At 48.9% G+C, this 23,226-nt stretch overlaps 1 protein-coding gene across 1 annotated transcript; it reads left to right on the top strand.

Annotated features, from left to right (window-relative positions):
• The first annotated feature begins 4,142 nt into the window (after window positions 1-4,142).
• LOC103735737 (centromere protein J-like) lies at window positions 4,143-22,643 on the top strand. Its single transcript, XM_008835121.1, is given in 14 exon segments — window positions 4,143-4,196; window positions 5,123-5,335; window positions 8,641-8,749; window positions 8,752-8,789; window positions 9,715-9,814; window positions 12,016-12,053; window positions 12,859-12,969; window positions 14,613-14,753; window positions 15,108-15,195; window positions 16,920-17,112; window positions 17,540-17,610; window positions 21,009-21,126; window positions 22,456-22,551; window positions 22,553-22,643. Coding segments are annotated over 14 exon segments (1,461 nt in total).
• The last annotated feature ends 583 nt before the right edge of the window (window positions 22,644-23,226 follow it).

Below are 23,226 nucleotides of genomic sequence, written 5' to 3'. Positions count from 1 at the left end.
TGGCTGCTCTTGCAGAGGACCTGGGTTCAGTTCTAAGCACCCACATGGCAGCTAACAACCACCTGTAACTCCAGTTCCAGGGGATCCAACGCCCTCTTCTGAGCACCACAGGCATTGCATACACGGGTGCCCTTTCAAGCAGAAAACACACAAGTAAAATAATAAAAAATTTAAACACTTTGAAACCAAAATAGAAAAGGGAAAAATCAGTCAAGCACCGAAGTAAAAACTAGAAAACCATAAAACCCTAACAAGCCGCTTGTGGTGGCGCATGCCTTTAATGCCAGAAAATCTAAACCAACAGGGAAGCTCACAGCTGAGTGAGCACCACAGCTCAGGAACACCAAGAATGCTAATTCCAAATGACAAAGAAAAGCAAATGAGAATAACTGAAGAGAAAAGAACGAAAAGTAAATAAAAATACAAAATAAACCAAGCTTAAAAACCCCAAAGGGAACAAATACCAAAATAAAAAACTAGAAAGCCAAATTTTAAAATACTACTTTAAAAAAACCCCAAATGAGGGGCTGGAGAGGTGGCTCAGTGGTTAAGAACACTGGCTGTTCTTTCAGAAGACCCGGGTTCGAATCCCAGCACCCACATGGCAGCTAACAACTGTCCATAACTCCAGTTCCAGGGGATCTGACAGCCTCTTCTGTCCTCCATAGGCATTGCACGACACAGGTGCACTTACCTACATGCAGGCAATGCATGCATACACATAAAATAAAAATAATAAAATATTTTTTAAAACTGCAAATGAAAATCAGAAACAAAAACAAGCAACACCAAAATAATATATGAAACAAAGCCAGAAAATCAAAACTAAAAAAAAGAAAAAAAAACAGTCCAAAAATCTAAATAGAAACTGGACATGGTGGGCACAACTTTAATACCAGAACACTAGAGGCAGATCTCTGTGAGTTTGAGGCCAGTCTGCTCTACATGGTGAGTTCCAGGTCACCCAGAGGGGCATAGTGAGATCCTGGCAACAACAACCAAAAACCCCAGGCAAGGCTGTGCAAGTTTTACTCTCGGCGCTGTGACGGTAAAGACAGGTGGACACCTGGGCTCTTTAGCCATCCAGCCGAGACTACGTGGCAAACTCTGAGTCAGTGACTCTGGTTCTAAAAAAGAAGTGGAGGACATACCTGACGGACAGTGCCCAAGGTTGAGCTCTGGCTTCCATGGACACAGGTACACACATATGCAGACAAACACATGCCTGTACCTGCACCTGTGCACACACACACACACACACACACACACACACACACACGAATGCAATCACACTGACACCTGTGCACTCACAAACTACACACTCACAAACACATATTCACTCTCACACAACCAAACTTGTGCTTTCACACACAAGAACACACACACACACACACACACACACACACACAAACCAAACACCCAAACTCAAAGTCCACACAGATCCATGCTAGGTACAAGCAAATCACACAGGGTGCTACTCCTCCACTCCTCTCAGTACACCCAAAGAAATGCAGGGTCACCCACCCCATTGTGACTGCTGGCTGCACCCCCTCACAATCAACACCCAAACTCAAAGTCCACACAGATCCATGCTAGGTACAAGCAAATCACGCAGGGTGCTACTCCTCCACTCCTCTCAGTACACCCAAAGAAATGCAGGGCCACCCACCCCATTGTGACTGCTGGCTGCACCCCCTCACAATTGCTGCTCATGAGGTCACAGCAGGACAGGAACCAGCCATGACTGGCCATAACTCCCAGGACCAGAGAGGACTCAGGGTTTCTGGCTCAGGTGGGCTATGGAGAGTGACTTTGAGCAGTTAAAGCCTGTAGGAAGCTCCCCTGTCCTTGGGTTCTGGAAGTCTCCTGTCTTCTGTTTAAAGGCCTCTTCGGTCTACACTCACCATGTTACCTTTTTTTGAATTCCCACTGATTGGTTTCAAAGTGATACAACTTAACATGTAAGACAACCTCTGTCTGTAAAATACAGTTCAGTAATTTATTACACCCATGAGACTGGCAGGAAGATGCCTTCCTCAGAGTTTTCCAGGACATCATTAGATTCTCATCAAAAGCCTTGGAGGCCAGAAGGAAACGGGCCAACATGTTCGGTGTTGAATGAGGCTACCAAGCAAACACACACCTCTTGTCGGCCTTCATTCTCCAACCAGAAAAACCTTCCCTCAGGGGCTGAGGAGGTGACTCAGTAGGCAAAGTGCTTGCACAAACATGAGGACATGAGTTTGGATCACCTGAAACCCAAGTAAACCCTGGATGTGGCTGTGCACTCCTGTAATGCCAGAGCTCAGGGCAGGAGGCCAGAGACAGGTGGGTCCCAGGGCCTCGCTGGTCAGCCAGTATATTCTAAGTAACAAAGTCCAGGTTCAGAGAGAGACGCCGTCTCAAAAACAAGATAGATAACTGAGCCTGGGAAAGACACCCCAACATCCACCACTGACCTCCACACGAGCCTCCTGTCCTCGTGTGCTTCCTACTAAAACAGCTTGGGAAGGAAAGGGTTTATTTTATTTTATGTTGTGCTTTGGAGTCCATAGTCCTGGGAAGCTGTCTTAGTTTGCCTTCAATTGCTGTGACAAAACACTCTGACCAATACCAGTTTGGGGAAGAAAGGGTTTATTTTGTCTTACATCTCCCAGGTCACAGTTCATCTGGGAGCCCAAGGTAGGAACTCAGGGTAGGAACCTAGAGGCAGGAGCTGGAACACAGGCCATGGAGGAATGCTGCTTACTGGCTTGCTCCCCTGGCCTCTGCTCAGCCTGCTTTCTTATGCAACACAGAACAATCTCCCAAAGGTGGCACCACCCACAGTGGGCTGGGCTCTCACACATCACTCAAAAATCAAGAAACCACCCCACAGTCATGCACACAGGCAAATCCAACAAAGTTTCTCAACACAGAGTCCCTCTTCCTAGGTGTCTCCAGCCTGTGTCAAGCAGACCAAAATCAACCTGCACAACTGACCCCTTGACAAGCACATCACCATCACGCCATGTCTTTTCCTTTCCCGTTTATCTCATGACCTCGTGTTGGTATTATAATTTAAAACATAGTACAACTTTAGAAGTCACCGTAAAATCAAAGTCCCAATGTACAAGCTTTAAAACGGTAATATTTAAAGGTGGACTCTCTGGAATATCTTAACTGTGGGCTTTTGTAAAATAAGAAAATGTCAAACAGCTGGGAGTCTTGGCACACGTCTATAATCCCAGCACTCAGGAGGCAGAGGCAGGTGGCTCTCTGTGAATCTCAGGCCAGCCTGGTCTACATAGTGAGCCCTAAGCTAGCCAGAGTTACATAGTGGGCCCTGCCTCTAAAAACAAACAAGAAGTTACTTTATTTTTCCAAAAGAAAAGAACCAGGTGCATTTAAGCCAAACCAAAATTCATCAGGGCAGCTCAGTGCGTAACAACTCGGATTCACAATCTTCTGCTTCCCAAAAGGCTAGGGCATCTGTACCTCTCCGGCTCCACCATCTGCACACACACACAGCTGGCTTCACGGACTCGGGGCTGCTCCACTCGTGTGATGCCCTGCCTGGTGGTTACCCCATAATTCTGGCATCTCCAATATCTCGGGTTTGCAGTGCAGCTGAGGTTGTACCTTCACCAATGGCCTCTTCTGCTTGCTCACAGTGCCAAGGCTCAGCTGCTCTCCATGACCCCCTCATGCCTCTACAACCAGCACCGGGTGTTCAATCTCAGTCCACATTTTGGTTGCCTTTCAGTGACTTCTGAGTCAAGAATCTTTGTCTGCCGGAGTGGTGTTGCACACCTTTAATCCAGCTCTCAGGAGGCACAGGCAGGTGGATCTCTGTGAGGCCAGAATGGTCTACATAGCCAGTTCCAGGTCAGCTTGGGTTACTGTGTCTCAAAAAAAAAAAAAAAAATCACTGTATGAGGGTGTCTCCCAGTTGGCTAGCTCCTCCAAGGGGCAGGGCCTGTCGCAGAGTGTGGATGACTGAGGGACTACTGGGAGCCATCTTGGGATGGGAGCTGTGGGTAGCGTGTGTGTGGCGTGGAGAACACACAGTAGCTCAAGGACAGAATGGCCTCACTCTCAAGGACCTGGGGCGAGATCGCTGGCCCCGGAGGAGTGAGCGAATGCTAGTGGTGACTATGAGCATGGTGCGGTCTGATACAGCGGGCTCTGAGCCACGGTGCGAGGCTAGGCACTGGGTACTCATTCCTTTGCAAGTTAATAAATGCACATAAAGATGTGTTATATGGTTTTCTTGATAGCGCCGGAGACCCAGAGGGAATTTGGGCAACAAAATTGGCATAGCTTGGCAGGATATGACAAAACTTGGAATGAGTTTTGGAAGAGCACTGATGGCCGGGCTGATGTGGTTTTTAAAATGGGTTACTGAAAAGAGGCCAGCCACGCAGAAGCCGGGGCCACAGCTGTGTTGTAAATGTGGGGATATGTTGTGGGTATGTGAAGATGTGGGTATGTGCTCTGGACCCAAACAGAGTGCCCAGAGAGAGAGCAGCCACTTTGCATGATAAAAGATGTGCCCCTGGCGGGGAAGCTGAAAAGGCTGAACTGGCAGATGCAGCTGCAGAGCTGGAGAGAGAAAAACGGTGGGACACTTTGACGTGCGTAAGGTCCAAGGACTCAGAGGAAAAAATAATAGTAAAAAGGAAAAAAAAAAAAAAAAGCTAACTGCTGTAGCTGGGAAATTTTCCATGCTAGAACTGTTAAAACTAGGAAAAACAAGCAAGCAAGCAGAGAGCCCTTGGCCACGTGGCTTGTGAGAGATGGGACATGGGAGCAAATGACATCAGTCTAAGACCTTCAGAAGCTTCACAGGTGAGTTATATAACCACCCATACATCCTTGCGATATAGGCTGTTCAACCTAGGCCAATGCAGGGGGAGCAGTCCTTAATGGGGTAGCTGGTTGAAGGCATTAAACATAGATGGTTGTCACTAAGGGACACTAATTGGAAAAGAAACTGGCCCAGAGAGGTTAGGCGGCCTCTCTGGGGTCACCCAGCAAGGAAATGCTAAGTCAGAACTAGAGGCTAGATATGAATCTGGGGTTTGGGGTGGTGCTTCTGTGGGGTGCCTGAGCGCTGTCTGCCATTCTCTTCCTACTCCAGGGACTCCAGCAGCAGATCTGTGACCTTGCAACTGAGCTCACAAGACAGGCATCTTGGTGGTGTGCAGCTCACAAAGACCTCCAGAATCAGATTGATGCCTTGACAAGGCAGAACCAGGAGCTCCGTGAGGACCTGAGGGCTCTGAAGCAGGGCGTGGAGGGCGCCAAAACCCTCAGACCCTCGCCAGCCACGGCAGAGGCATCCGTCACTCTGGTACAGGAGGCTTTCTACATTACACCGACAGGTACCTAAAGGTGTGTGTGCTCTTGTGTGGGCACCTGGTGAGGGCCACTGTCTGTCCCAGTCACACAGAAGTGCCAGTAAGTCTTGACCTGTCAGTCTTTCTGGGAACCCTAGGGACAGTATGTGCCCCCTGGGCTGCAGGGCCTGCACCCTGTCTCCAGGACACCTATGAAGCTCTAATGGGACAGCTGACTTCCCCAGGAGCATCACCGGGTCCTGGCAATGCTCCAGGCTTCTACTGGTAGAACAGGAAAGGATGGGCCACAGTAGGGCTTGGATCAAGCCCTGGCCGACTCGGAGCACCCCTGCTCTTCATCCTCCAGGACAGCTGTGGGTAGACACAGTGGGGTCACCCCATATCACATGCCTTCTAGGGAACCAGGATCTCAGGTCCTGCCTGCCTGACAGGAGCCAGGCCTGTGTCAGGTGATCTGATTGACAGAAGGTACCACAGACTGAGCGTGGCTGGTGATTTCCAGCTTTGTCTACATGCTGTTTCCTGCCTGTGGGTCTACAGAGATGACATCATCAAAACCCCACATACTGACAGGACTGTGAAAGCACTCTGCTTAGGGATGTTCTGAGGGGATCAAAAAGCACTGGTCTTTCTTACCTTGCTTCCTGTCAAACTTCTAAGTCCAATCAACTTGGGTATTTCTGATGTGGTACAGTGACAAGTACACACACACACACACACACTCACTTATGCACACATTCACACACACACACTCACACTCACTTATGCACACATTCACACACACACACACTCACTTATGCACACATTCACATACACACACTTATACACTCACATGCACACATGTACTCAAACACACATACACATATACTCGCACATGCATATACTCAGGCACACACGCTCACACACATGTGCGCTCACACACACATTCACATAGACACATATACTCACATGCACACATAGTTGAATACATACACTAACATACACTTTCACAGACACTCTCACACATACACTCACATTTGCACTCAGACACACACACACACACACATTGCTATAAGGCTTTTCAGGATCCTGGGGCCTGGGGTCTGTTTTCATCCCCAGCACTCAGGAACAGTCCAGATCATCTGCAACAGAAGCCAAGGAGGGGCTTGGGAGCCACCCTGCCTTCAGAGACACTGCAGTGGCTTCATGTCACTGTCTTACGTGGAACCGAGCAACTGGTTTCTGTCGCTGATAGAGGCTGGGAGGTGTCTTTTTAGAGATTTGATGGCCTTTCCCAGCAGATTGTCCCCACTGCCCACTGCCCATGGTGTGTGGGTGAGACGTACCCCAGGAGTCGCTGCCCATCTCCCTGCAGGTGTCAGGTCTCCCTTTGCTGTGAGGTCATCATTCAGTGAATTCCCAAATGCCCACTGATGCCCTGATCCTTGTGCAACTGTGGACAGGAACAGCATCAGCTCTCCAAACACACACCCTTGAAAAAAAAAGACCAGGATGTAAATGCAACATTTTTAAACATGTTGAGGCATAGCTGTGTGCAGACAGGATTTTAAGATGGTCTCAAAAGGGCCACCGTGTACAGACACACACGTGTGAGGTGCATGGCTGGAAATGTGCGAAGCCTCAAAAGAGAGTGTGGTGCACAAAATCCCAACCCCCAAGTACTCAGTCACAGGCGTCTGCCAGGGTCAGTCTAGTCTTGCCAACATGTTGAGGGGAATCCAGCCCAAGTCCCCTAGCTCGAGTCCCAATATTCCAATATTAGGGTTGGAGAGATGACTCTGTGGTTAAGAGCGCTGGTTGCTCTTGCACAGGACCCAGATTCGATTCCTAGCACCCACATGACAGCTAACGACCATCTGTAACTCCAGTTCCAGGGGACCCAATGCCCTTCTCTGACCTTTACAGTCACTGCATGACACAGGTACACTTTCACACATGTAGGCAACACACATGCACATAAAATAAAAATAATAAATTTTTTCACCTTTTAAAAATCATTATTAAAATAAACTATTTTTTAAAAGGCATTCTAATATCAGGACTGGAGAGAAGGCTCAGTAGTTAAAAGCACTGACTGCTCTTGCAGAGGACCGAGGTTGAGCTCACAGTACCCACGAAGTGGCTGACAACCATCTGTAATTCCGGTTCTGGCCCCCTAGGGTACTGCATGCGCATGGTGCCCCTACATACATGCAGGCCAAACTTAAAATAAAATTTTAAAAGTTTAAAAACTTTTTCAAAAAACATTCCAATGTTATTGAAGAGATTATAATTTGAACTTTCCTTGTAGTTACTGTACCTTTCAACCTATGGGAAGCTTCTCTGAATTTGATTTGTCAGATCTTGACTTTCAGGAATCGACATCTACACTTGGAAAGGGTTCTCCTCTGTCAGCTGATGAAGACAAAATGCCCAAATACGCTGCTCACAAGGACTTTGGCACTGCACTCCCAGGGTGAAAACTGCCATCTAAACACACACCTCCTTCAAAGGTGACTCTCCGAATTCACCCTGCAAGGGACAGCATTTCCTCACTCAAACTCAAACGGTTCCCCAGCTCCGCTGGTAATCCCACATCCCTAGATGGGCCTTTGTTCTGGGGAGCCGAACATCCGCCAGAGACAGGAGCATGTGCTTGTCTAAGTAGAACCCTAACCCTGAACAGGTCTGCTGGAAAGGGACATCCTAAAGGCATGATTCCTTCCTCTGTGTACTCGCCCTGGAAAGCCTGCTGAAATGGCTGGACCCAGAAGAGCCGTCCTCAGGTTTTAACCCTGTAATGCAGCCCAAGGTGGCCTGTCCATTGGCCTTATCCCATAATGCCTTTTGGCTCACCTGTTATGCTTGAGGCTCCCTTGCCCCGCTACAGTGGTCTTGCAGTTGCTGCTTTTCTGTGTGGGGAGCCTCTGTGTGGTGGTTTTCCTGTTTGGGGATCACAATAGAATGTGTAATCAGTTCATCAGCCTCAGTAAGACTGTCTGGTAGATGTGTGAACGGCTAAGCCAAGCCTCAAAGCCATCAATTTGAGGATGGCACCAAAGCCACAATCCAAGCACTGTAAACCTTGTTAAGTCTTGTTTTAAGTACTTTCATTTACCATGCTACCAATTACAGTGACTCTGAACAAGGCTGAAATGGGGACAGGCTGTGCCCAGAGCAGCTGCGCTTTCTGTCCCTTAGACAAGCATAACCATGGACTATCACAGTCTGGACTACGGAATAGCAAACGTGACATACTAATTGATATTTCTGGGCAGTTTTATTGAAAGTGGTGAAAATGTCCCACAATTATTTTCAGCCACCATTCATAAGGACAGAGAGTGTCAACTCAGAGAAAATCACAGCGTGGGACCAGAGAGAGGATACCCCTTCCGGAAGTCTTCAAAATGAAAGTACAGCAGTCACTGGAGTAGGAACTTAGAAGAGAGGCTGTCTACTGATGAAAAGGTGACCTTAGGAACCTGTACTATTGGGGGAGTGCTGTATGTATACCTGTTGTGTGCACCTGTGTCTTCAGCTGTGTGAAGGCCAGAGAATAAAGTCTGGTGTCTTCTGTCTCTGCCTCATTTTAAAAAGATTTATTTTTACTTATGTGTATGTGTATGTCAGTGTGTGTTTGTCACCTGTGTGTTGGTGCCCATGGGAGCCAGAGAGGGCAGGAAATCTCTTGGAACTGGGGTTATAGATATGAGCTGCCTGATGTGGGTGCTGGGAACCAAACTCAGGTCCTCTGGAAGAATGGCAAGTGCCCTTCATCACCGGGCCATCTCTCCAGTCTTCTGCCTCATTTTCTGAGGTGTGATGTCTAACTGAGCCAGAGCCTGGCTGACTGACTGCCTGGCTAGGAAGCTCCAGGGCATCTTCTGTCTCCCTTTCCTGGTTGCTGGGGTTGCAAGTGTGGTGTCATACCTGGCTTTCTGCAAGTTCTGGTGACTGAACTCAGGTCCTCAGGCGTAGACAGGAGGCCACCTCTCCAGCCTAAGAACCTGTCCAGCTTTATCCCAGGTGGATAAAGTCCGACAAAAGTTCTGACTCTGTTATTAAAAAAAGAAATGACCAGAAAAAAAAAGACTTAGTAATTTGTCTATATGTCTATAGATTTAAAAACTGGGTATCTTGAGACTTGTCTTTAATATAAAAAACAAAGCTAAATAGAATTTAGATAACCATGTGCCCTACTTTATAGGTAGGACTTTTCTACACTAGATCAATTGCCTTGCCTCCGGGTACTGAGCCCAGTGTTCCTGGTGAGACCCGGGAAGTTGCTGAAAAACTTGGGAGCTGACGTGGCTGCGCACAGCACCCTGTCTCTGCTCTGGTGGTGTCACTGGGGGAAGTGACATGCAGGTTTTGCAACTGTCTTTGTATGCAGGAGATGAGCCCATCTTTCAAAATTCTATGCAAAGTCAGTGATAGAAAATCACCAGAACCAACTACTGATACCACGTTCCAGGAGACAGAGTCGGTGGCCCGTGAGAAGAGTGAAGTGGAAGGGGCCGGTTCCTGCAGGGTGCTCACTATGAGGGGTGGGCGTTAGGATCCGGACACAGCACATGATTTAACAGTCTCTGGTGCTCCTTAGTTTCTGGTCACTTTCTGTCTGATAGCTTGAGCTCCTCTCTGCCTGCCTTGGTAACCTCTCCCACCACCTATGCAGAGCCTGGGCTGGCTGTCCAGGGCTGTCCTCAGTCCTTCCCTTTCTACCCACTGGCCTGTGGCATTACCTGCCTCTCACATCCACCCCTACCAGCACTGCCTGACCTCCAGGCATGTAGCCTCTCCTGTGCCTGTGGGTTCCACCGGCAGAGAATCCCTCATAGGGCAGGAGAAGTGCCTCCTCCCGGCTGCTGTTGGAGATGCCCATCATACTCTTCACACCCCTAGACAGGTCCTTGGGTGTGCGCAGACTCTGGAGCGGAGCCTTTGCCCAGAGCCTTACCTGCCAGGCTCAGCTGTATCCTCAGTGGGCAGAGATGGGACGTTCATCCTCCTGTGTAGCCTGACTCCATCCCACCCTCCTGCCCAGTCCACGAGTCCCCTTCAATATACTGAGCTCTGGACCCACATGCACAGGCAAACACAGCACTGTCTCCCCAAGTCTGCTGATATCTTTGTACCACTGTGTGCAGGTTAGTTTTAACTGTCAACTTCAGACAACGTAGAATCACTTGGGAAGAGTGTTTTTAAAAAAATGTTATTGAATTTTTGTGAATTTCATATAATATATTTTAGCATATTTAGATTCCCTCCCATATCTGTACCCCCTTTCCAACCCTCCACCAAATTTATATATATATATACACACACACACATATATATATAATATGTATCATATGTATATATGTTAAGGCCTATAGAGTCATAGATTATATGTATCATACGTATATATGTTAAGGCCTATAGAGTCAGGTTTGTGACCCAAATGCCCTTCAGCATGGGTTTATTCACTGGAGTCTGGTCAGCCTACTGAGAGGCTTACCCTTAAATGTGACTGATTCCCTTCCCAGCAGTCATCAGTTTCCAATGGGTCCTCAGATAGGGTTGCGGTTTCTTACCCAATTCCCCACATCTATGCTGGGATTTTGTCTGGGTAGAGCTTACATGGGACTTGTCTGTGCTGTCACCATGACTGTGAATGCATACGAATAGCTGACCTGTCTGGGAAACCGTTTGTGGTCATCCACCTCCTCTAGCTCTTATAATCGTTCTGCTTCCTCTCTGAAAGAAAGTATGAAGAATTATCCAGAACAGGTTGGCCTGTGGGCATATCTGTGAGGGACTGTATTGGTTGCTAACTAATGTAGGAAGACCCAGCCATTGTGGGCAGCAATTCCCTAGACGGGGTTCTGAACAATATTAGAGAGGAGAACGTCAGCTGAGACAAGCAAGGGTCTGTGTCTTCTCTCTCTCTCCTCTTGACTGTGAATGTGATCCTTAACCTCCTGCCTTGACTTCCCTGCGCTGATGGACTGTGACCTGGAGCAAAGAGCCAAAAAACCTTTCTCCCTGAGCTGCTTTTTGCAGGGTGTTTCATCACAGCAGAGCTGAAATGAGGGCATTCTGTGAAGTGACCTTCACAGACAAAGGCTGGTGCCATTGCCTTAGACCTCACACCACACCCTTGGCAGAATCCTGCGGACGCCCCAAGGTCTGGTCTGAATTGGCCCAGTCCCCTGGCCCTCCTGATGACCTCCTGATGACAAGTTTGTGCTTTGGGGGCTGTGTACGAGGAGCCATGGTGATTCACCTCGGGCCTGGACTAGCGTTGGTGATGGTGACCTTCCTGCCAGCGCCTGGGTGCACAGGTACTCCTTCCCGTGGCCTTTGTCTCCTTGCACATGCCCAGTGCCCAGTTGTCACTGGGTTTGTGAGTTTTCTCTTCCTGTATCTGCCTCCTACTGGGGCAAAAGCAGCATCAGCACAGGTGCCACCCTCTTCTGGTTTCGCCCTGGGCCGCCACCATGCTTAGTAAAGATGGTCAGCAGACACGACTGAACGTCTCCACAGAACACTTGATGCTTTTCACGTGCTCAATCACCAGCATTTATATAGTAACCTCCCAGAGAACAAGAACGTGTTCACAGCTTAACTCAGGCTTGGAACTCTCAGTACGATAATGTCACTTTCACCGTGTGCACACAGCCCTTTGAAAAGCACCTCTCTGCTCTTCCAGACCCATGCTCCTCCAATCCAGAGAACTCTGAAGGGGAGGTTTTCATCCTATCTTAAACTAGAAGTCTCCCAGGCTTTTCCCAAAATGCATTTTTGGCTGCAGGTAGGTAGGGTTTCACCTGGTGGAGATGGCCTACCCAACCCCGGGTTGGGAGGTAGGGGTGGGAAGACTGGAGGTTCACAGAGACTGCTGCCCTGTCCCTCTTCTTCATGCTCAGAGAAGGCTCTGACGGCTGCAAACACTCGCCAGTCTCTGAGTGCATCCAGACTTTCAAATAAGTAAAATGTAAGATTCCAGTAAGACGTACGTGGGCTGCATTAGGCACATGGCCAAAGGCATGTTAATCCTTAGTGACTTTAAGGTCCCAGAAGCCAAGGTATACTCTGTTGTTTTTCTTTGTAAAGCTCGATGGAAAAGAATGGACTCAAAGACCAATCTAGAGATATTCCCACTATAGCCAGTGGTCACTTCACCTGGTACATGACGTCTAGTGGGAAACAGCAAGAGAATGAAGCAGTTTTTCCACAAAAACGTGGGCTGTAATGCTGTTCGGGAGGTGAAGGCAGACGCCATAGGGTCCCCAACAAGCAGGAAGTTACCCTGCATCATTAGCAGGTGAAATGGGCTTTAATTATGTACTAGGCTCCAGCTACTGGTTCACCCCAAGGCCTTGGTGTTGTGCATTTCAGAATTAGAACAAAGTACTTGTCACCATGCTGGTCCTGGAGTGGTTCAAACAAGAGGGGAGAACGCCATCATAAACCAGGGTCCCAAGCCCCAGTCAGATGGCCACTGCAGTTCTGTTGGTGGCCACAGAGGGCAGTGTCTATACTCTTTCAACAGAATCTGGCCCGCTCAGGAACTTCCCGGGAAGTTCCTGACACCAAGACTGAGGATGAGACGGACACCAAGACTAAGGATGAGACGCAGGAAAAGCAGCACCCGAGTGGCAAGGTAGGTGTCCGAAGTAAGCAGCCTGAGCTACAGCTCTAGCCCAAAAAGCCCTCTTCAGTATGGCTGCTCCGTAGGGGTGTCAGGCGAAAGGAACCCAGTCTAAGCACCCTGCCTACTGTCTCGGTGGCAAGGTCTATGCGAAGAAGAGAGATGAATTAGTTGCTCCAGCTTAAGAAGCCTCAACAGGCGGCCCGCTGCATCACGTTCTAGCATGAGCCAGCTTTCCCCTAGCAGACACCGCTCTGTCTGCCTGGCTCCTCCCGGTCCGTCACTTTTGTCATCTTCTGCACTCTGTATCTTGAGTCCATCTTCGTGTATCTTGCACTGGACATGCAGAAATTCTTTTCACAATTACGCATGACTTAATGATGAGGACGTGTTCTCAGAACCACATCGTTAGGGAATTCCAGCACTGTGTGAACATTGTAGTGACTCACACAAACCTAGATGTCCCCAGTCACTCTCCGTGGCCTTCTGATGTCATCTGCTGGGGGAGGCTGCACTGGCATGGCACTGTCACCACTGCACAAGACCCCGTTCCACCCCCATGGTTGATGTCATCTGCTGGGGGAGGCTGCACTGGCATGGCACTGTCACCACTGCACAAGACCCCGTTCCACCCCCATGGTTGCCTATGACCAGTACCTGGCGTGGCCTGGACAGAATTGCACAGGCAGGTGTGTTCACCACAGTATCACCACAAATGCATAGCAATGCCCTGTGCCATGCTCAATGGCCACACAGCATTGGACAACGGGAATTTTTCAGCTCCATTAGCGTCTTAACTGACCTCTGTCATGTGTGCAGTTGGCTTTCTACCAAAGCATCAGTATGGAATTGATTTATGCAACTGTGATTCATTTCTACAATTTCCATACATGGAACATTTAAAAACTATGTGTGCCTTGTTATTTTTGAGAGGGAACTGGTCGCTGAAATCTTGGAGTGTGCTCACGACCCACCGTTCACCTGATTGGGGGGGAGCAGGAGAATGAGTGGAGAGAGACCGGTTCAACTGCTAATACAATGGTTTTGTCTCAGCCAGCAGGGGGCGCACAACACCGGGTTTTGTTTGATAGTTTGCTGATCTCTTCAGAAACAAGCATCAGCTTTTATCTCTAAAGAATCAACTACATTTCAGGCTGTATTAAGAGTAACTATGACATATGGCGTAATCAATAAAAGCGCATTTTGCCATATCGAGTTTTTCACATGTACATGTATTAACTTCCCGAACTGAAGTTGTTTCTGTTGGTCTCTTTCCTTGTACTGTTTACAAGGGTAATATTTTCTAGTCAAGGCAAGGAGCCTAGCAGTATGTATTTGAAGTTACCTATTTGCTGATTGTTAACTGAAGTCATTAGATGTGTATGGGTCAAAAGGATGGGATTACAGTACAAAAGGTAACTCTCATGTAGTAATCATGCAATTTATATGACCCATGATTTCAGGTGCACCAATCTTATGACCATGGATCATGCAGATTCGTGGCAAATGCATAGCATTACCTGGCAGAAGGCAGGCGGTGAGGAACAAATCACAACACTTAGTATTCAACACCAAACTCAGGAATGGGTGTTGGGAGTCTCAGTAATCACGCTTGTCAGAGTGCTTTACCTGGAAGCGTTTGTGTTTCTGTCAAGGTGGAGCAGGTGCTCAGGGATGGCTGGACAATCACCACCCTCCCCAATGGCACCGGGAAGGAGGTCAATGCGGACAAGAAGACGACCCTCATCAAGTTTTTCAACGGTGACATGAAGAAGGTCAAGCCAGATCAGAGAGTGGTAGGTGCATAAGTCTTCATGGCCTCAGCCCTCAGGCTCTACACCACCAACACCATGCCACCCACTTTGTGAATCGTTTAGTGATTGTTTCCAATCTTCAATGGCTCATAATTGGGACTTAAATCATAAGAGTGTTACAAAGAGTAAATGACCCAATATGTTAAATAATGTCCTTACTTTAGTACTTTCTGGAAACACAGCCAACTGGTAAAGACTTAGAGAATGGACACAAGTCACAGCGTTAGCATTAGTGCCGTAACACAGTGAGGCCAAGTCAGGAGCCGGCCCCGACACAAGCCGGAGGTCAGGTGAACAAAGTGATGATCCTTGTCCTTCAGTCTCACCTCCACACAGCTGCCACCTCCTGAAGCCACAGAGCTGGGTGGAGCAGATGCCCCTGGGCTTGAGAACCTCATGGTGGGAGCTGTCACCACACTGTCAGGTCAGCTGTGCTTACAGCAAATGAGTCCATCTCAATGAGCCTCAGTGTCTGCCTCTGATATGATCAGGAAATAGTAAAGGCCGTTTCTTGGCTGGGGACAATTTGCTCCCTCCCCCCGCTGGACAATTGTAATGTCTGAGGGTTTGGCGATGTTATTACTCAGGATGATAGAGGTGCTGCTGCATGTGGTAGGATGCAGGCAGGGGTGCTGCGCACTAGAGCCTTCCTTTCCTGTAGGGAGTCATCCAACCCTGTTGCTGGTAGAGCTGAGGGAGGAGAGACCCTTGGAAGGGTCTTGGCATGTGGTGTGAGCGTGTAGTAAGTACTCAGGAGCCACCAGCTGTTTGCCCTCTGGCTCTGGAGAGCACACACGAGAAGGAAGCAGTCGATTGTGATAGCTGGATCCCTGCTTCAGGCTGGAAGCCCCTAAAGTTCTCGTGGCCCCACAGCAAAGCCAGGGAGTTCTGTGTTGCATCTGGGGATTCCCATGTGACAGGAAATAGAATTCAGAGGGTTTTTCTTCTCTTATTTAATTAGTTTGGGGACAGGTCTCACCCTGTAGCCCAGGCTAGCTTAGAACTCACTATTCAGCCCAGACTCACCTCAAACTCATGAATGATCCTCCTGCCTCAGCCTTACAAATACTGGGTTTACACACCTGGATAGAATTTAGAGAGTCCATTGTCCAGATATCTTGGGATTTGAGAACTAGAGAAATTCTGGGTAACTGACAAATAATCATGAAAAATAATGCCTGGGACTTGCAATGGATTGGGAACAATGGTTTAGTACTGCGATTGGGTTTTATGGGTACGCTTCTGTCTTTATGATGCTTAGCTGTGCTGCTCTAACCCGGCTTCAGGCCCATGCTCCGGAGCAGGAGGTACCGCAGAACTCGTCTCTCTGTTTTCCGTTTCTGTTTTAGTTACTGCTCTATCATTTTACCTCTGTTGAAGTCCTATGATCCTTCGCAGGTGGGTGTTAGCATCCTGGGGTGTAGACAGGGCATGTACATGGTGCCAGGTACCCTTCAGGTGACCTGAGCTAACCCACACTGGGGTTAAGTGGACCTGAGAGACCCATTTAAAGAGCGACTTTTAGGAAGTCACAGCTCAGTGAGGCGGTGTGATGTGTGGCATCACCTTGGGGTCTCATGTTTCTTAGGGAGACTGGATGGGAGGGGTGGAGAGAGGCAGAGAGAGACAAACCTTAAAACAGACAGGGACAAGCTGGGTCAGAACACAGAACCAGCACAGGAAGTTCCCAGCTCGACTTCCCCTCAACGCTGGGAGTGAATGGTTACAGAGGGTGGCCAGTGTGCGCCTTACCAGGGGACAGGAGCTGCTATCCCCTGTCCGTGTCTCCTGGTCTGCAGAGATGGGAACAGAGCACTTGTGTAACGATAGAGACGTGGGGACTCTGCTTCAGCCTACTCTGAACAAGTTGGCAATGTGAAGAGGACACTCTAAAATCACAGTGCAGGGAATCCCTCTGATCTCTGTTGGTTTCCCAACAGTACGACTCTATTTAAAGGTACCTGGTCTGTCTTCTCCTTCCCCTTTTCTGGATGGGCAGACATGGCCATCATCTCAGAGGACCAACATGATGTGACCAGCCAAGAGTTCAGATTAGTAGAGCAATGTCTTCCTTCCAGGTTCTCACCTCCACACGAGCGATCCCTTTCCACTCAGTGGCTGTAGGTTTTCAAATGTCTCCCTCCCCAGCTGTGGTCTGGGGGCTGGCCTTGGTGCTCCCGCCCCAGCTGAGGTCTCAGACCGGTCTTGGCATCAGGAACACCTGCCCCCACCTCATCGCCTCCCTCTTTGTAACTATCCCCATCCCCCTTTCTCTCCTTCCTTGGAAACCAAAGGAAGACATGACTGTTAGATACTTCACAGTCAAGCGGCAGCTCACAAGGTGCAGCTCTGTGGACACTGGAGGCACTGCATGTGGATTCACTCTTTCAAGCTGCAATTGGTTGTTAGTCTAAGAACTGTGGGGTTCATGGGGTACTGGGCCCGTGTCCACCAAATGCAGACCCACTGACTACAGGTCCCACGATGTGCCCAGGCCCGCAGGCCACAGGTTTCAGTCTACTTAGGTATAGGATTAAGAACTAGGCTGTGCCCCATGATCTCCCAATAACCAACAGCTCAGTGTGGTGACGTCTGGGGTGTCAGTGACTAACTCTTCTTCCTGAGTTCCACGGCTGTGGAGGTGCCCATGGACATGGTCAGACCTCTCCCCAGTGCTGAGCCACCTGTGGGGCATAATTCTTCATGTTCAACTGAGGGTCTCAGCATAAGAAGACCTGCCTCCCAACACACTCCCCCGGTCTTCACAGATTTGCTCAGACGACACACACGACCTATACCGATGGTGTGGAAATCGTGCAGTTTCCCAACAAGTGGACCGGTGAGTGATGTCACCCTACACTTGCCCTGCCTGATTCCTTGTGTGCCTGTGCTGAGCATGGTGGGCTATGTGAGCACCAGGGGCAACAGAAATCCAGCCTTTAGATCCAGCAAAGAAAAATGGTGCTGCTCAATGAGATTTGAATGTTTTAATTAGAAGTACATTACATGAAATACATAGAACATAATTATATCAAAAGAATCATTTTTTGTTTGTCTGAAATTTGAGTTTATCTGGGTGTCCTGGAATTTATGCAACACTCCTGTGCTTATTAAATCCAGGGCGGTTCCCAGCTGGCCTTGTGTGACTGTTAACATGGCCTGTCCTTCATTCCTTGTCTCCCGAACCCACCGCCCAGCCTGGCCCCTTGCCGCTGAACTCACCTTTCCCTTTTATATTCGTTGCACTCTGAGTAAATCCTTTAAAACTGCCCCTGGTTCATGTTTTTTCCTCTTTTTCCTATCACATGTGCTTGATTAGGCTTTTTGGCTTTGGTTTTGAGGATTTCTTTGCTTCCTGTTGGTCTGTCCCAGGTCTACGGAGTGTGAGAGGTAAGACCACCCAACTCTCGTTTTCTTCTTTCCTTGAATTCTCAAGTTACTGTAGACTGTTTGACTCAGTCCTTTCTGGGACAGGTGACCAGGTCGCTGCTGAGTTGCCCCTGCCTACGCTTCCTGCCCACGCTTCCTGATGGGGCCTCCGCTCCTTGCTCTTCAGGCTTGTCCTGTGGAGTCAGGTTCCATGGCAACCTCAGGGGACCCAGGCTGGGGCCATCCTTCCAAAAAGCCTTCTGCAAGGTGTCCTGGGCACTGTAGCCGGAGACCACTTTATGTGAGTTTGTAGGTGCAGTGTCCCTGACCCTGCAAGTAGCAGGACTGAATTTGGCAAGCCCACCTCAGGGCCTGTAGCTGCAAATTTTCCTGAGAGAACTCAGAGAAAGGCTACTGTATTCCTTGGTGATCAGCACTTGGTGGGAGGTAGAATTGTTTCTAGTTTGTCCTTCTTTGAGAGTGGCCCCTTGAGTACAGACTGAGGCCCAATCCCTGGACAAAGGGCACATGTGTTCTTCCAATACAGCCACAGAGCTGAGCCTTGTGGACCCCAGTGGCAGCAGCAGTTCTAAGCTGCTTTTCGGCAACCCTTCCCATGCCACTGGGTGCACCTGAAAGGGTTTCTGTGTTACTTGGCATTAGCGGGAGGATTTGGAAACCATGGCACACCACAGTGCCAAGGCAGGACGGAGCCGTGGTGAATCCTGCCGCCGTTTAGGCCGTACGGACCCTCATGAGGTGCTTCACAGAGAAGACTGCTCAGACAAAGTTTGCTAAATGAAAGTCTGTTATTAGCTTGCCAGCGACTACACAGGAACTGGCCACAGTTGTGGAACCCAAGTGCAGACCCGAGCCCTCTTTGGGGTAAGTTTTATACAGAAAAAACATAACCAGAGATGAAAAGTTTAAGCTCCCAAGCTTACAGATACAAAGCCCCCTTAACAATTTCTATTCTGTTAAACGATTACCATTTTGCGGAAGCAAGCCAAGCATAACCTACAGAAGCCATAAATCAGCAGTTAGCAGCTGCTCTCCAGGACACACTGACCTGTTCCCAAGACAACCGGGGGCCTGCTGACCTGTGTTCCCATACCCTGGGTCAACAGCCTAGTAATTTCAGAGACTAGAGTCAGGCTAAACTTTAACATAGCATAGCTATGGTCAAGAAGGTGCCGTATCACACCCTGGCTAGCTGCGGTGCTGATGAGTCTCTGGCAGACATTTCTTTCTCTGTCTTAATATTTCAGTCAGTGCTGCCATGGTCTTGTCACTTACACTGAGATTTTGACATGGCACATGAGCATAGTGGTCGTCAAGATAGCAATTGCTTTCTCCAGTGACCTTCCACACATACTTGACGTTGAAAAATCACACCTGTTTGTTCATAAATGCCCCATCAGGTGATTGATGGATGTTGACCACATCTGGTGAAGAAAAGGGAACGAATTCCACAGACCCATCTTTTCTTTGGCTCTCTGGTCTGCGTTGGTATCACTAATACATCACTTGACTTTATAGCAGGGACTCTAAGTCCTGTCTCTGTTGCTAGGTTTGGTTTTCGTATCTCTAACATAGCCACCTATAACTGATATTTCAGAAACAAGGTTAAACAAAGCCTCGCTGTTGCCTGGCCCCCTTCTCTCACTGTGTAGGTACACCCCTATGTCTGTGCATTCATATCAGTTCAGCAAAGACCTGTTTTGCATTGCCCATGCACCAGGCAGTCAGGGAATGCTGTGGTTCTCAGGCTGTTGAGTCAGAGTCAAGCCTGTCCTCCAGAGTGCTGCACCAGCGCGCCTCTCCGACGGAGCCCGTTAGTCACAGTGCTGTAAGGGGGGATTCGTCCTGATCGTCAGATTCTTCACATTGGTTTTTCCCAGGAGTCTTCAGTTCTGCTTGTCTGCCAACAACTGCCAACGAGAATAAAAGGATCACCAGAGAGTGGAAGGACAAAGAGGACTCTATCAACTAAGTTTTATTTGGGAGCTTTTCTATCGTCTGCAGGCTCGTGCTGATGGTCGCAACCCTGCACTGCACTGCTGTGCTGCTGTCAGGCCTGGGCTCCCACATAAACTCAGATGCTGCAGCAGTTCAGTGGGCTCCCCCGAGAGGGACGGCCTCTTCACAGGGTCGATGGAGCTGCAAGCATCGATTACCCAGCTTGGCTTTGAAAGTCAGCACGGAAAGGGAAAAGTGTGTGTTGTCAGCAGGTGTTGGTTTAGTTCCTTTTCTCACTACTGTGGCCAGAGAGCTGATAAAAAGCATCGGATAGGAAGAAGGGTTTATTTTGGCTCATGGATCAGAGAAATACAGGCCGTGATGGTGGAAAAGACACATCTGGCAGCAGGAGTGTGAGGTGGCTGGGCACATGGCATCCGCAGTGAGGACTTAGAGAAGAATGCACACTGGTGCCCAGCTGGCATCCTTTTCTCCCCTTTTAATCCAGTCTGGGGCCCCAGTACGTGGGATGGCACTGGCCAGCACCAATGGAGGATTGTACCACAAACCCATACATATCCTGGGAAAATATCAGCCTTTGAAATTTGAATCCAGTTTCTACCAAATGTGTATCACTTTTGCATCATCACGAAGTTGAAAGATGAACAAACCATTATAAACTGGAGACTGTCTGAACAGAGGTAAATAAAACGTACTCACTTATCTAAAATTTGGATCAACAGAGCATTTGATACCATGACTGGCAATCCTGGTTACACACTCGTATGATTAGGAAATGGTCTCTTTCTCTGAATCTCATTTTAGTATAGATATTTTAGATATAACATGGTTTCAACATACATCCAACGTAGCATGCACTTTTTTTAAAAAATTCGTTTTTTTCTGCAGAGGTATTCTACCCTGATGGCTCCAAGGAAACTGTGTTTCCAGATGGAACAATTAAACAGCTCAAGGATGGGTGCGAGGAGACCGTGTTTCCTGACAGGACAACTGTCACCGTGAAAAGGTCAGGACTCAGTCAGGCGGTGTGGAGCCAAGACAGCCCCAATGTTCGGTGCTGTGTTCAACAATTTATTTATAGTCATTTACATTTTTGCAAATGTTTAGGTGTTCATTTAAATATGATGACAGAAAAGGATGTCATTGGGCCTAGAAGTTGAGTCTTGTGACCTTGATTCAAATCTCTCTGTAGAGAATATGAGCTTACACAGAATTTTAGGGTCAGTCACGTGCCACTGAACAGCATTCAGTGACTGGCAGCAGATACAATGGTGGCCCCACAGGTTACATGATCAGGTAACATAATCCAGGCTAGTGTCCGAATCATCTTCTTCCATGTTTCTCAGAATGTGTCAGCATGCCTAAGAGACACATGACTGTGTTTAAGACACTGAAGATAGCCGACCTTGAGTGCAATCTTCAGTCTCTGCCTCCTCAATCCACCCTGTGTAGAAGCCTGAATCTACTGCAGAGCATGTATAAGCAAGAATCCAAAATGAAGCAAGAAAGTCACACGTCACTGCCTGGCTCCTGGTGTGTGCAGAGGGCGAGGTCCATAGGGCCTTCAGATGGCATCTGTCCAGTAGACTTGGCGAGAGTTTAGTAAACTCACCTTAGGTGTTCCCAGTGTTCACCCAACATCCCCTGACCATTGTGCGTCCTGGCATATTTTTCCCCTGACCTTGGGCCTCCCCAGCTCCTTCATTTTGGCTACCTGTGTGCTCGGGTCTTTCCCCTCGGCTAGAACTGTGATGGCACCCCTGGTGGCAGTCGGCACAGTTCGCATCCCTCCGCCCAGGGGATGTTTTCTATTGTGTTCCTGGCAAACCTTGGGCAGTCCTGCGGTCTCCACTCACCCCCATCTGAGATGTGTGGGTCTCAGGGTCTGTGCTCCCAGCCCCAACTCCTCCTCTCCCATCCTGGGCTCCCAGACCCAACTCCCCCTCTCCCATCCTGGACTCCCAGACCCAACTCCCCCTCTCCCATCCTGGGCTCCCAGACCCAACTCCCCCTCTCCCATCCTGGGCTCCCAGACCCCACTCCCCCTCTCCCAGCCTGGGCTCCCAGACCCCACTCCCCCTCTCCCAGCCTGGGCTCCCAGACCCAACTCCCCCTCTCCCATCCTGGGCTCCCAGACCCAACTCCCCCTCTCCCATCCTGGGCTTCCCCTGTGCTTTAAGCCCCAAATGCCTTCCCCACCTTTCCCTGGGAAGCCACAACCTCTTCCCAGAGCAGGTGGGGGCTCTAGGTGGTGTCACTCATCCCCAGATGCTTCCCTTCATACTGGCAGAGCTGCTTTATCGTAGCCCTGCTCATCAGAGCGTCTCTCTAAGAGGAACGGTGATAAAACCATCATGTTCAGCAACGGCAAGAGAAAAATTCACACAGCCAAGTTCAAGAGGAGGGAATTCCCCGATGGCACCACCAAGACTGTACTGCAATGGCTGCCAGGAGACCAAGTACGCCTCTGGGAGGGTCAGGGTCAAAGATGAGACAGGAACCATCATCCTGGACTGGAAGTAGGAAGTCCATCACACTCAACATGGGGCGTTACTCACGTTCCAGTTCTGACTGAATCAGAGACCAAAAAAATGAATGATGCAGCGGCTGCCCCAGGTGATCTTGAAGTCCCCTAAACATTAGCAAGTCCTCTAGAAGCTGCAAAGGAAAAGTCTGTCTGTTCGAAGTGGTCAGAACAGCACTGGCTACACATGAGGCTCACAGCACGACTTCATGGCCCGTTGTCCTCTGCTGTCACAAAGCCGGTTCTTCCATATTCTGGGCCTGGAGGCAGAGGATAAATCCAGGCATAGGCGGGCAGAGGGTGAAAGGGAAGAGGCCTTCACATCACCAGCTAATTCCTGGGACCGACATTTAACCACACCAAGTCCTAGGCTCTGCTCAGCCCATGCCTGCCTACCGTCTACTCCCAGCAGTGGGATCAGGGCTGTGTCTTCTCTGGTGCTTGATGTGTTAATAGATGTGATTTAACCACCCGCAGTGCCTAGTTATAGCTTCACACGCATCCCACCCCACAAATGCACAGAATAATGATCTGTCAGCTGACAAGGACATGAGTAAAACACAGATAAAACCAAATATAGAC

This window comes from Nannospalax galili, unplaced genomic scaffold (genome assembly GCF_000622305.1).
Source record: "Nannospalax galili isolate Female #2095 unplaced genomic scaffold, S.galili_v1.0 scaffold1157, whole genome shotgun sequence".
In the NCBI taxonomy this organism is placed as follows: domain Eukaryota; kingdom Metazoa; phylum Chordata; class Mammalia; order Rodentia; family Spalacidae; genus Nannospalax; species Nannospalax galili.
Note: the sequence above shows the minus strand (reverse complement) of the source record. Positions and strands in the feature narration are given on the sequence as shown.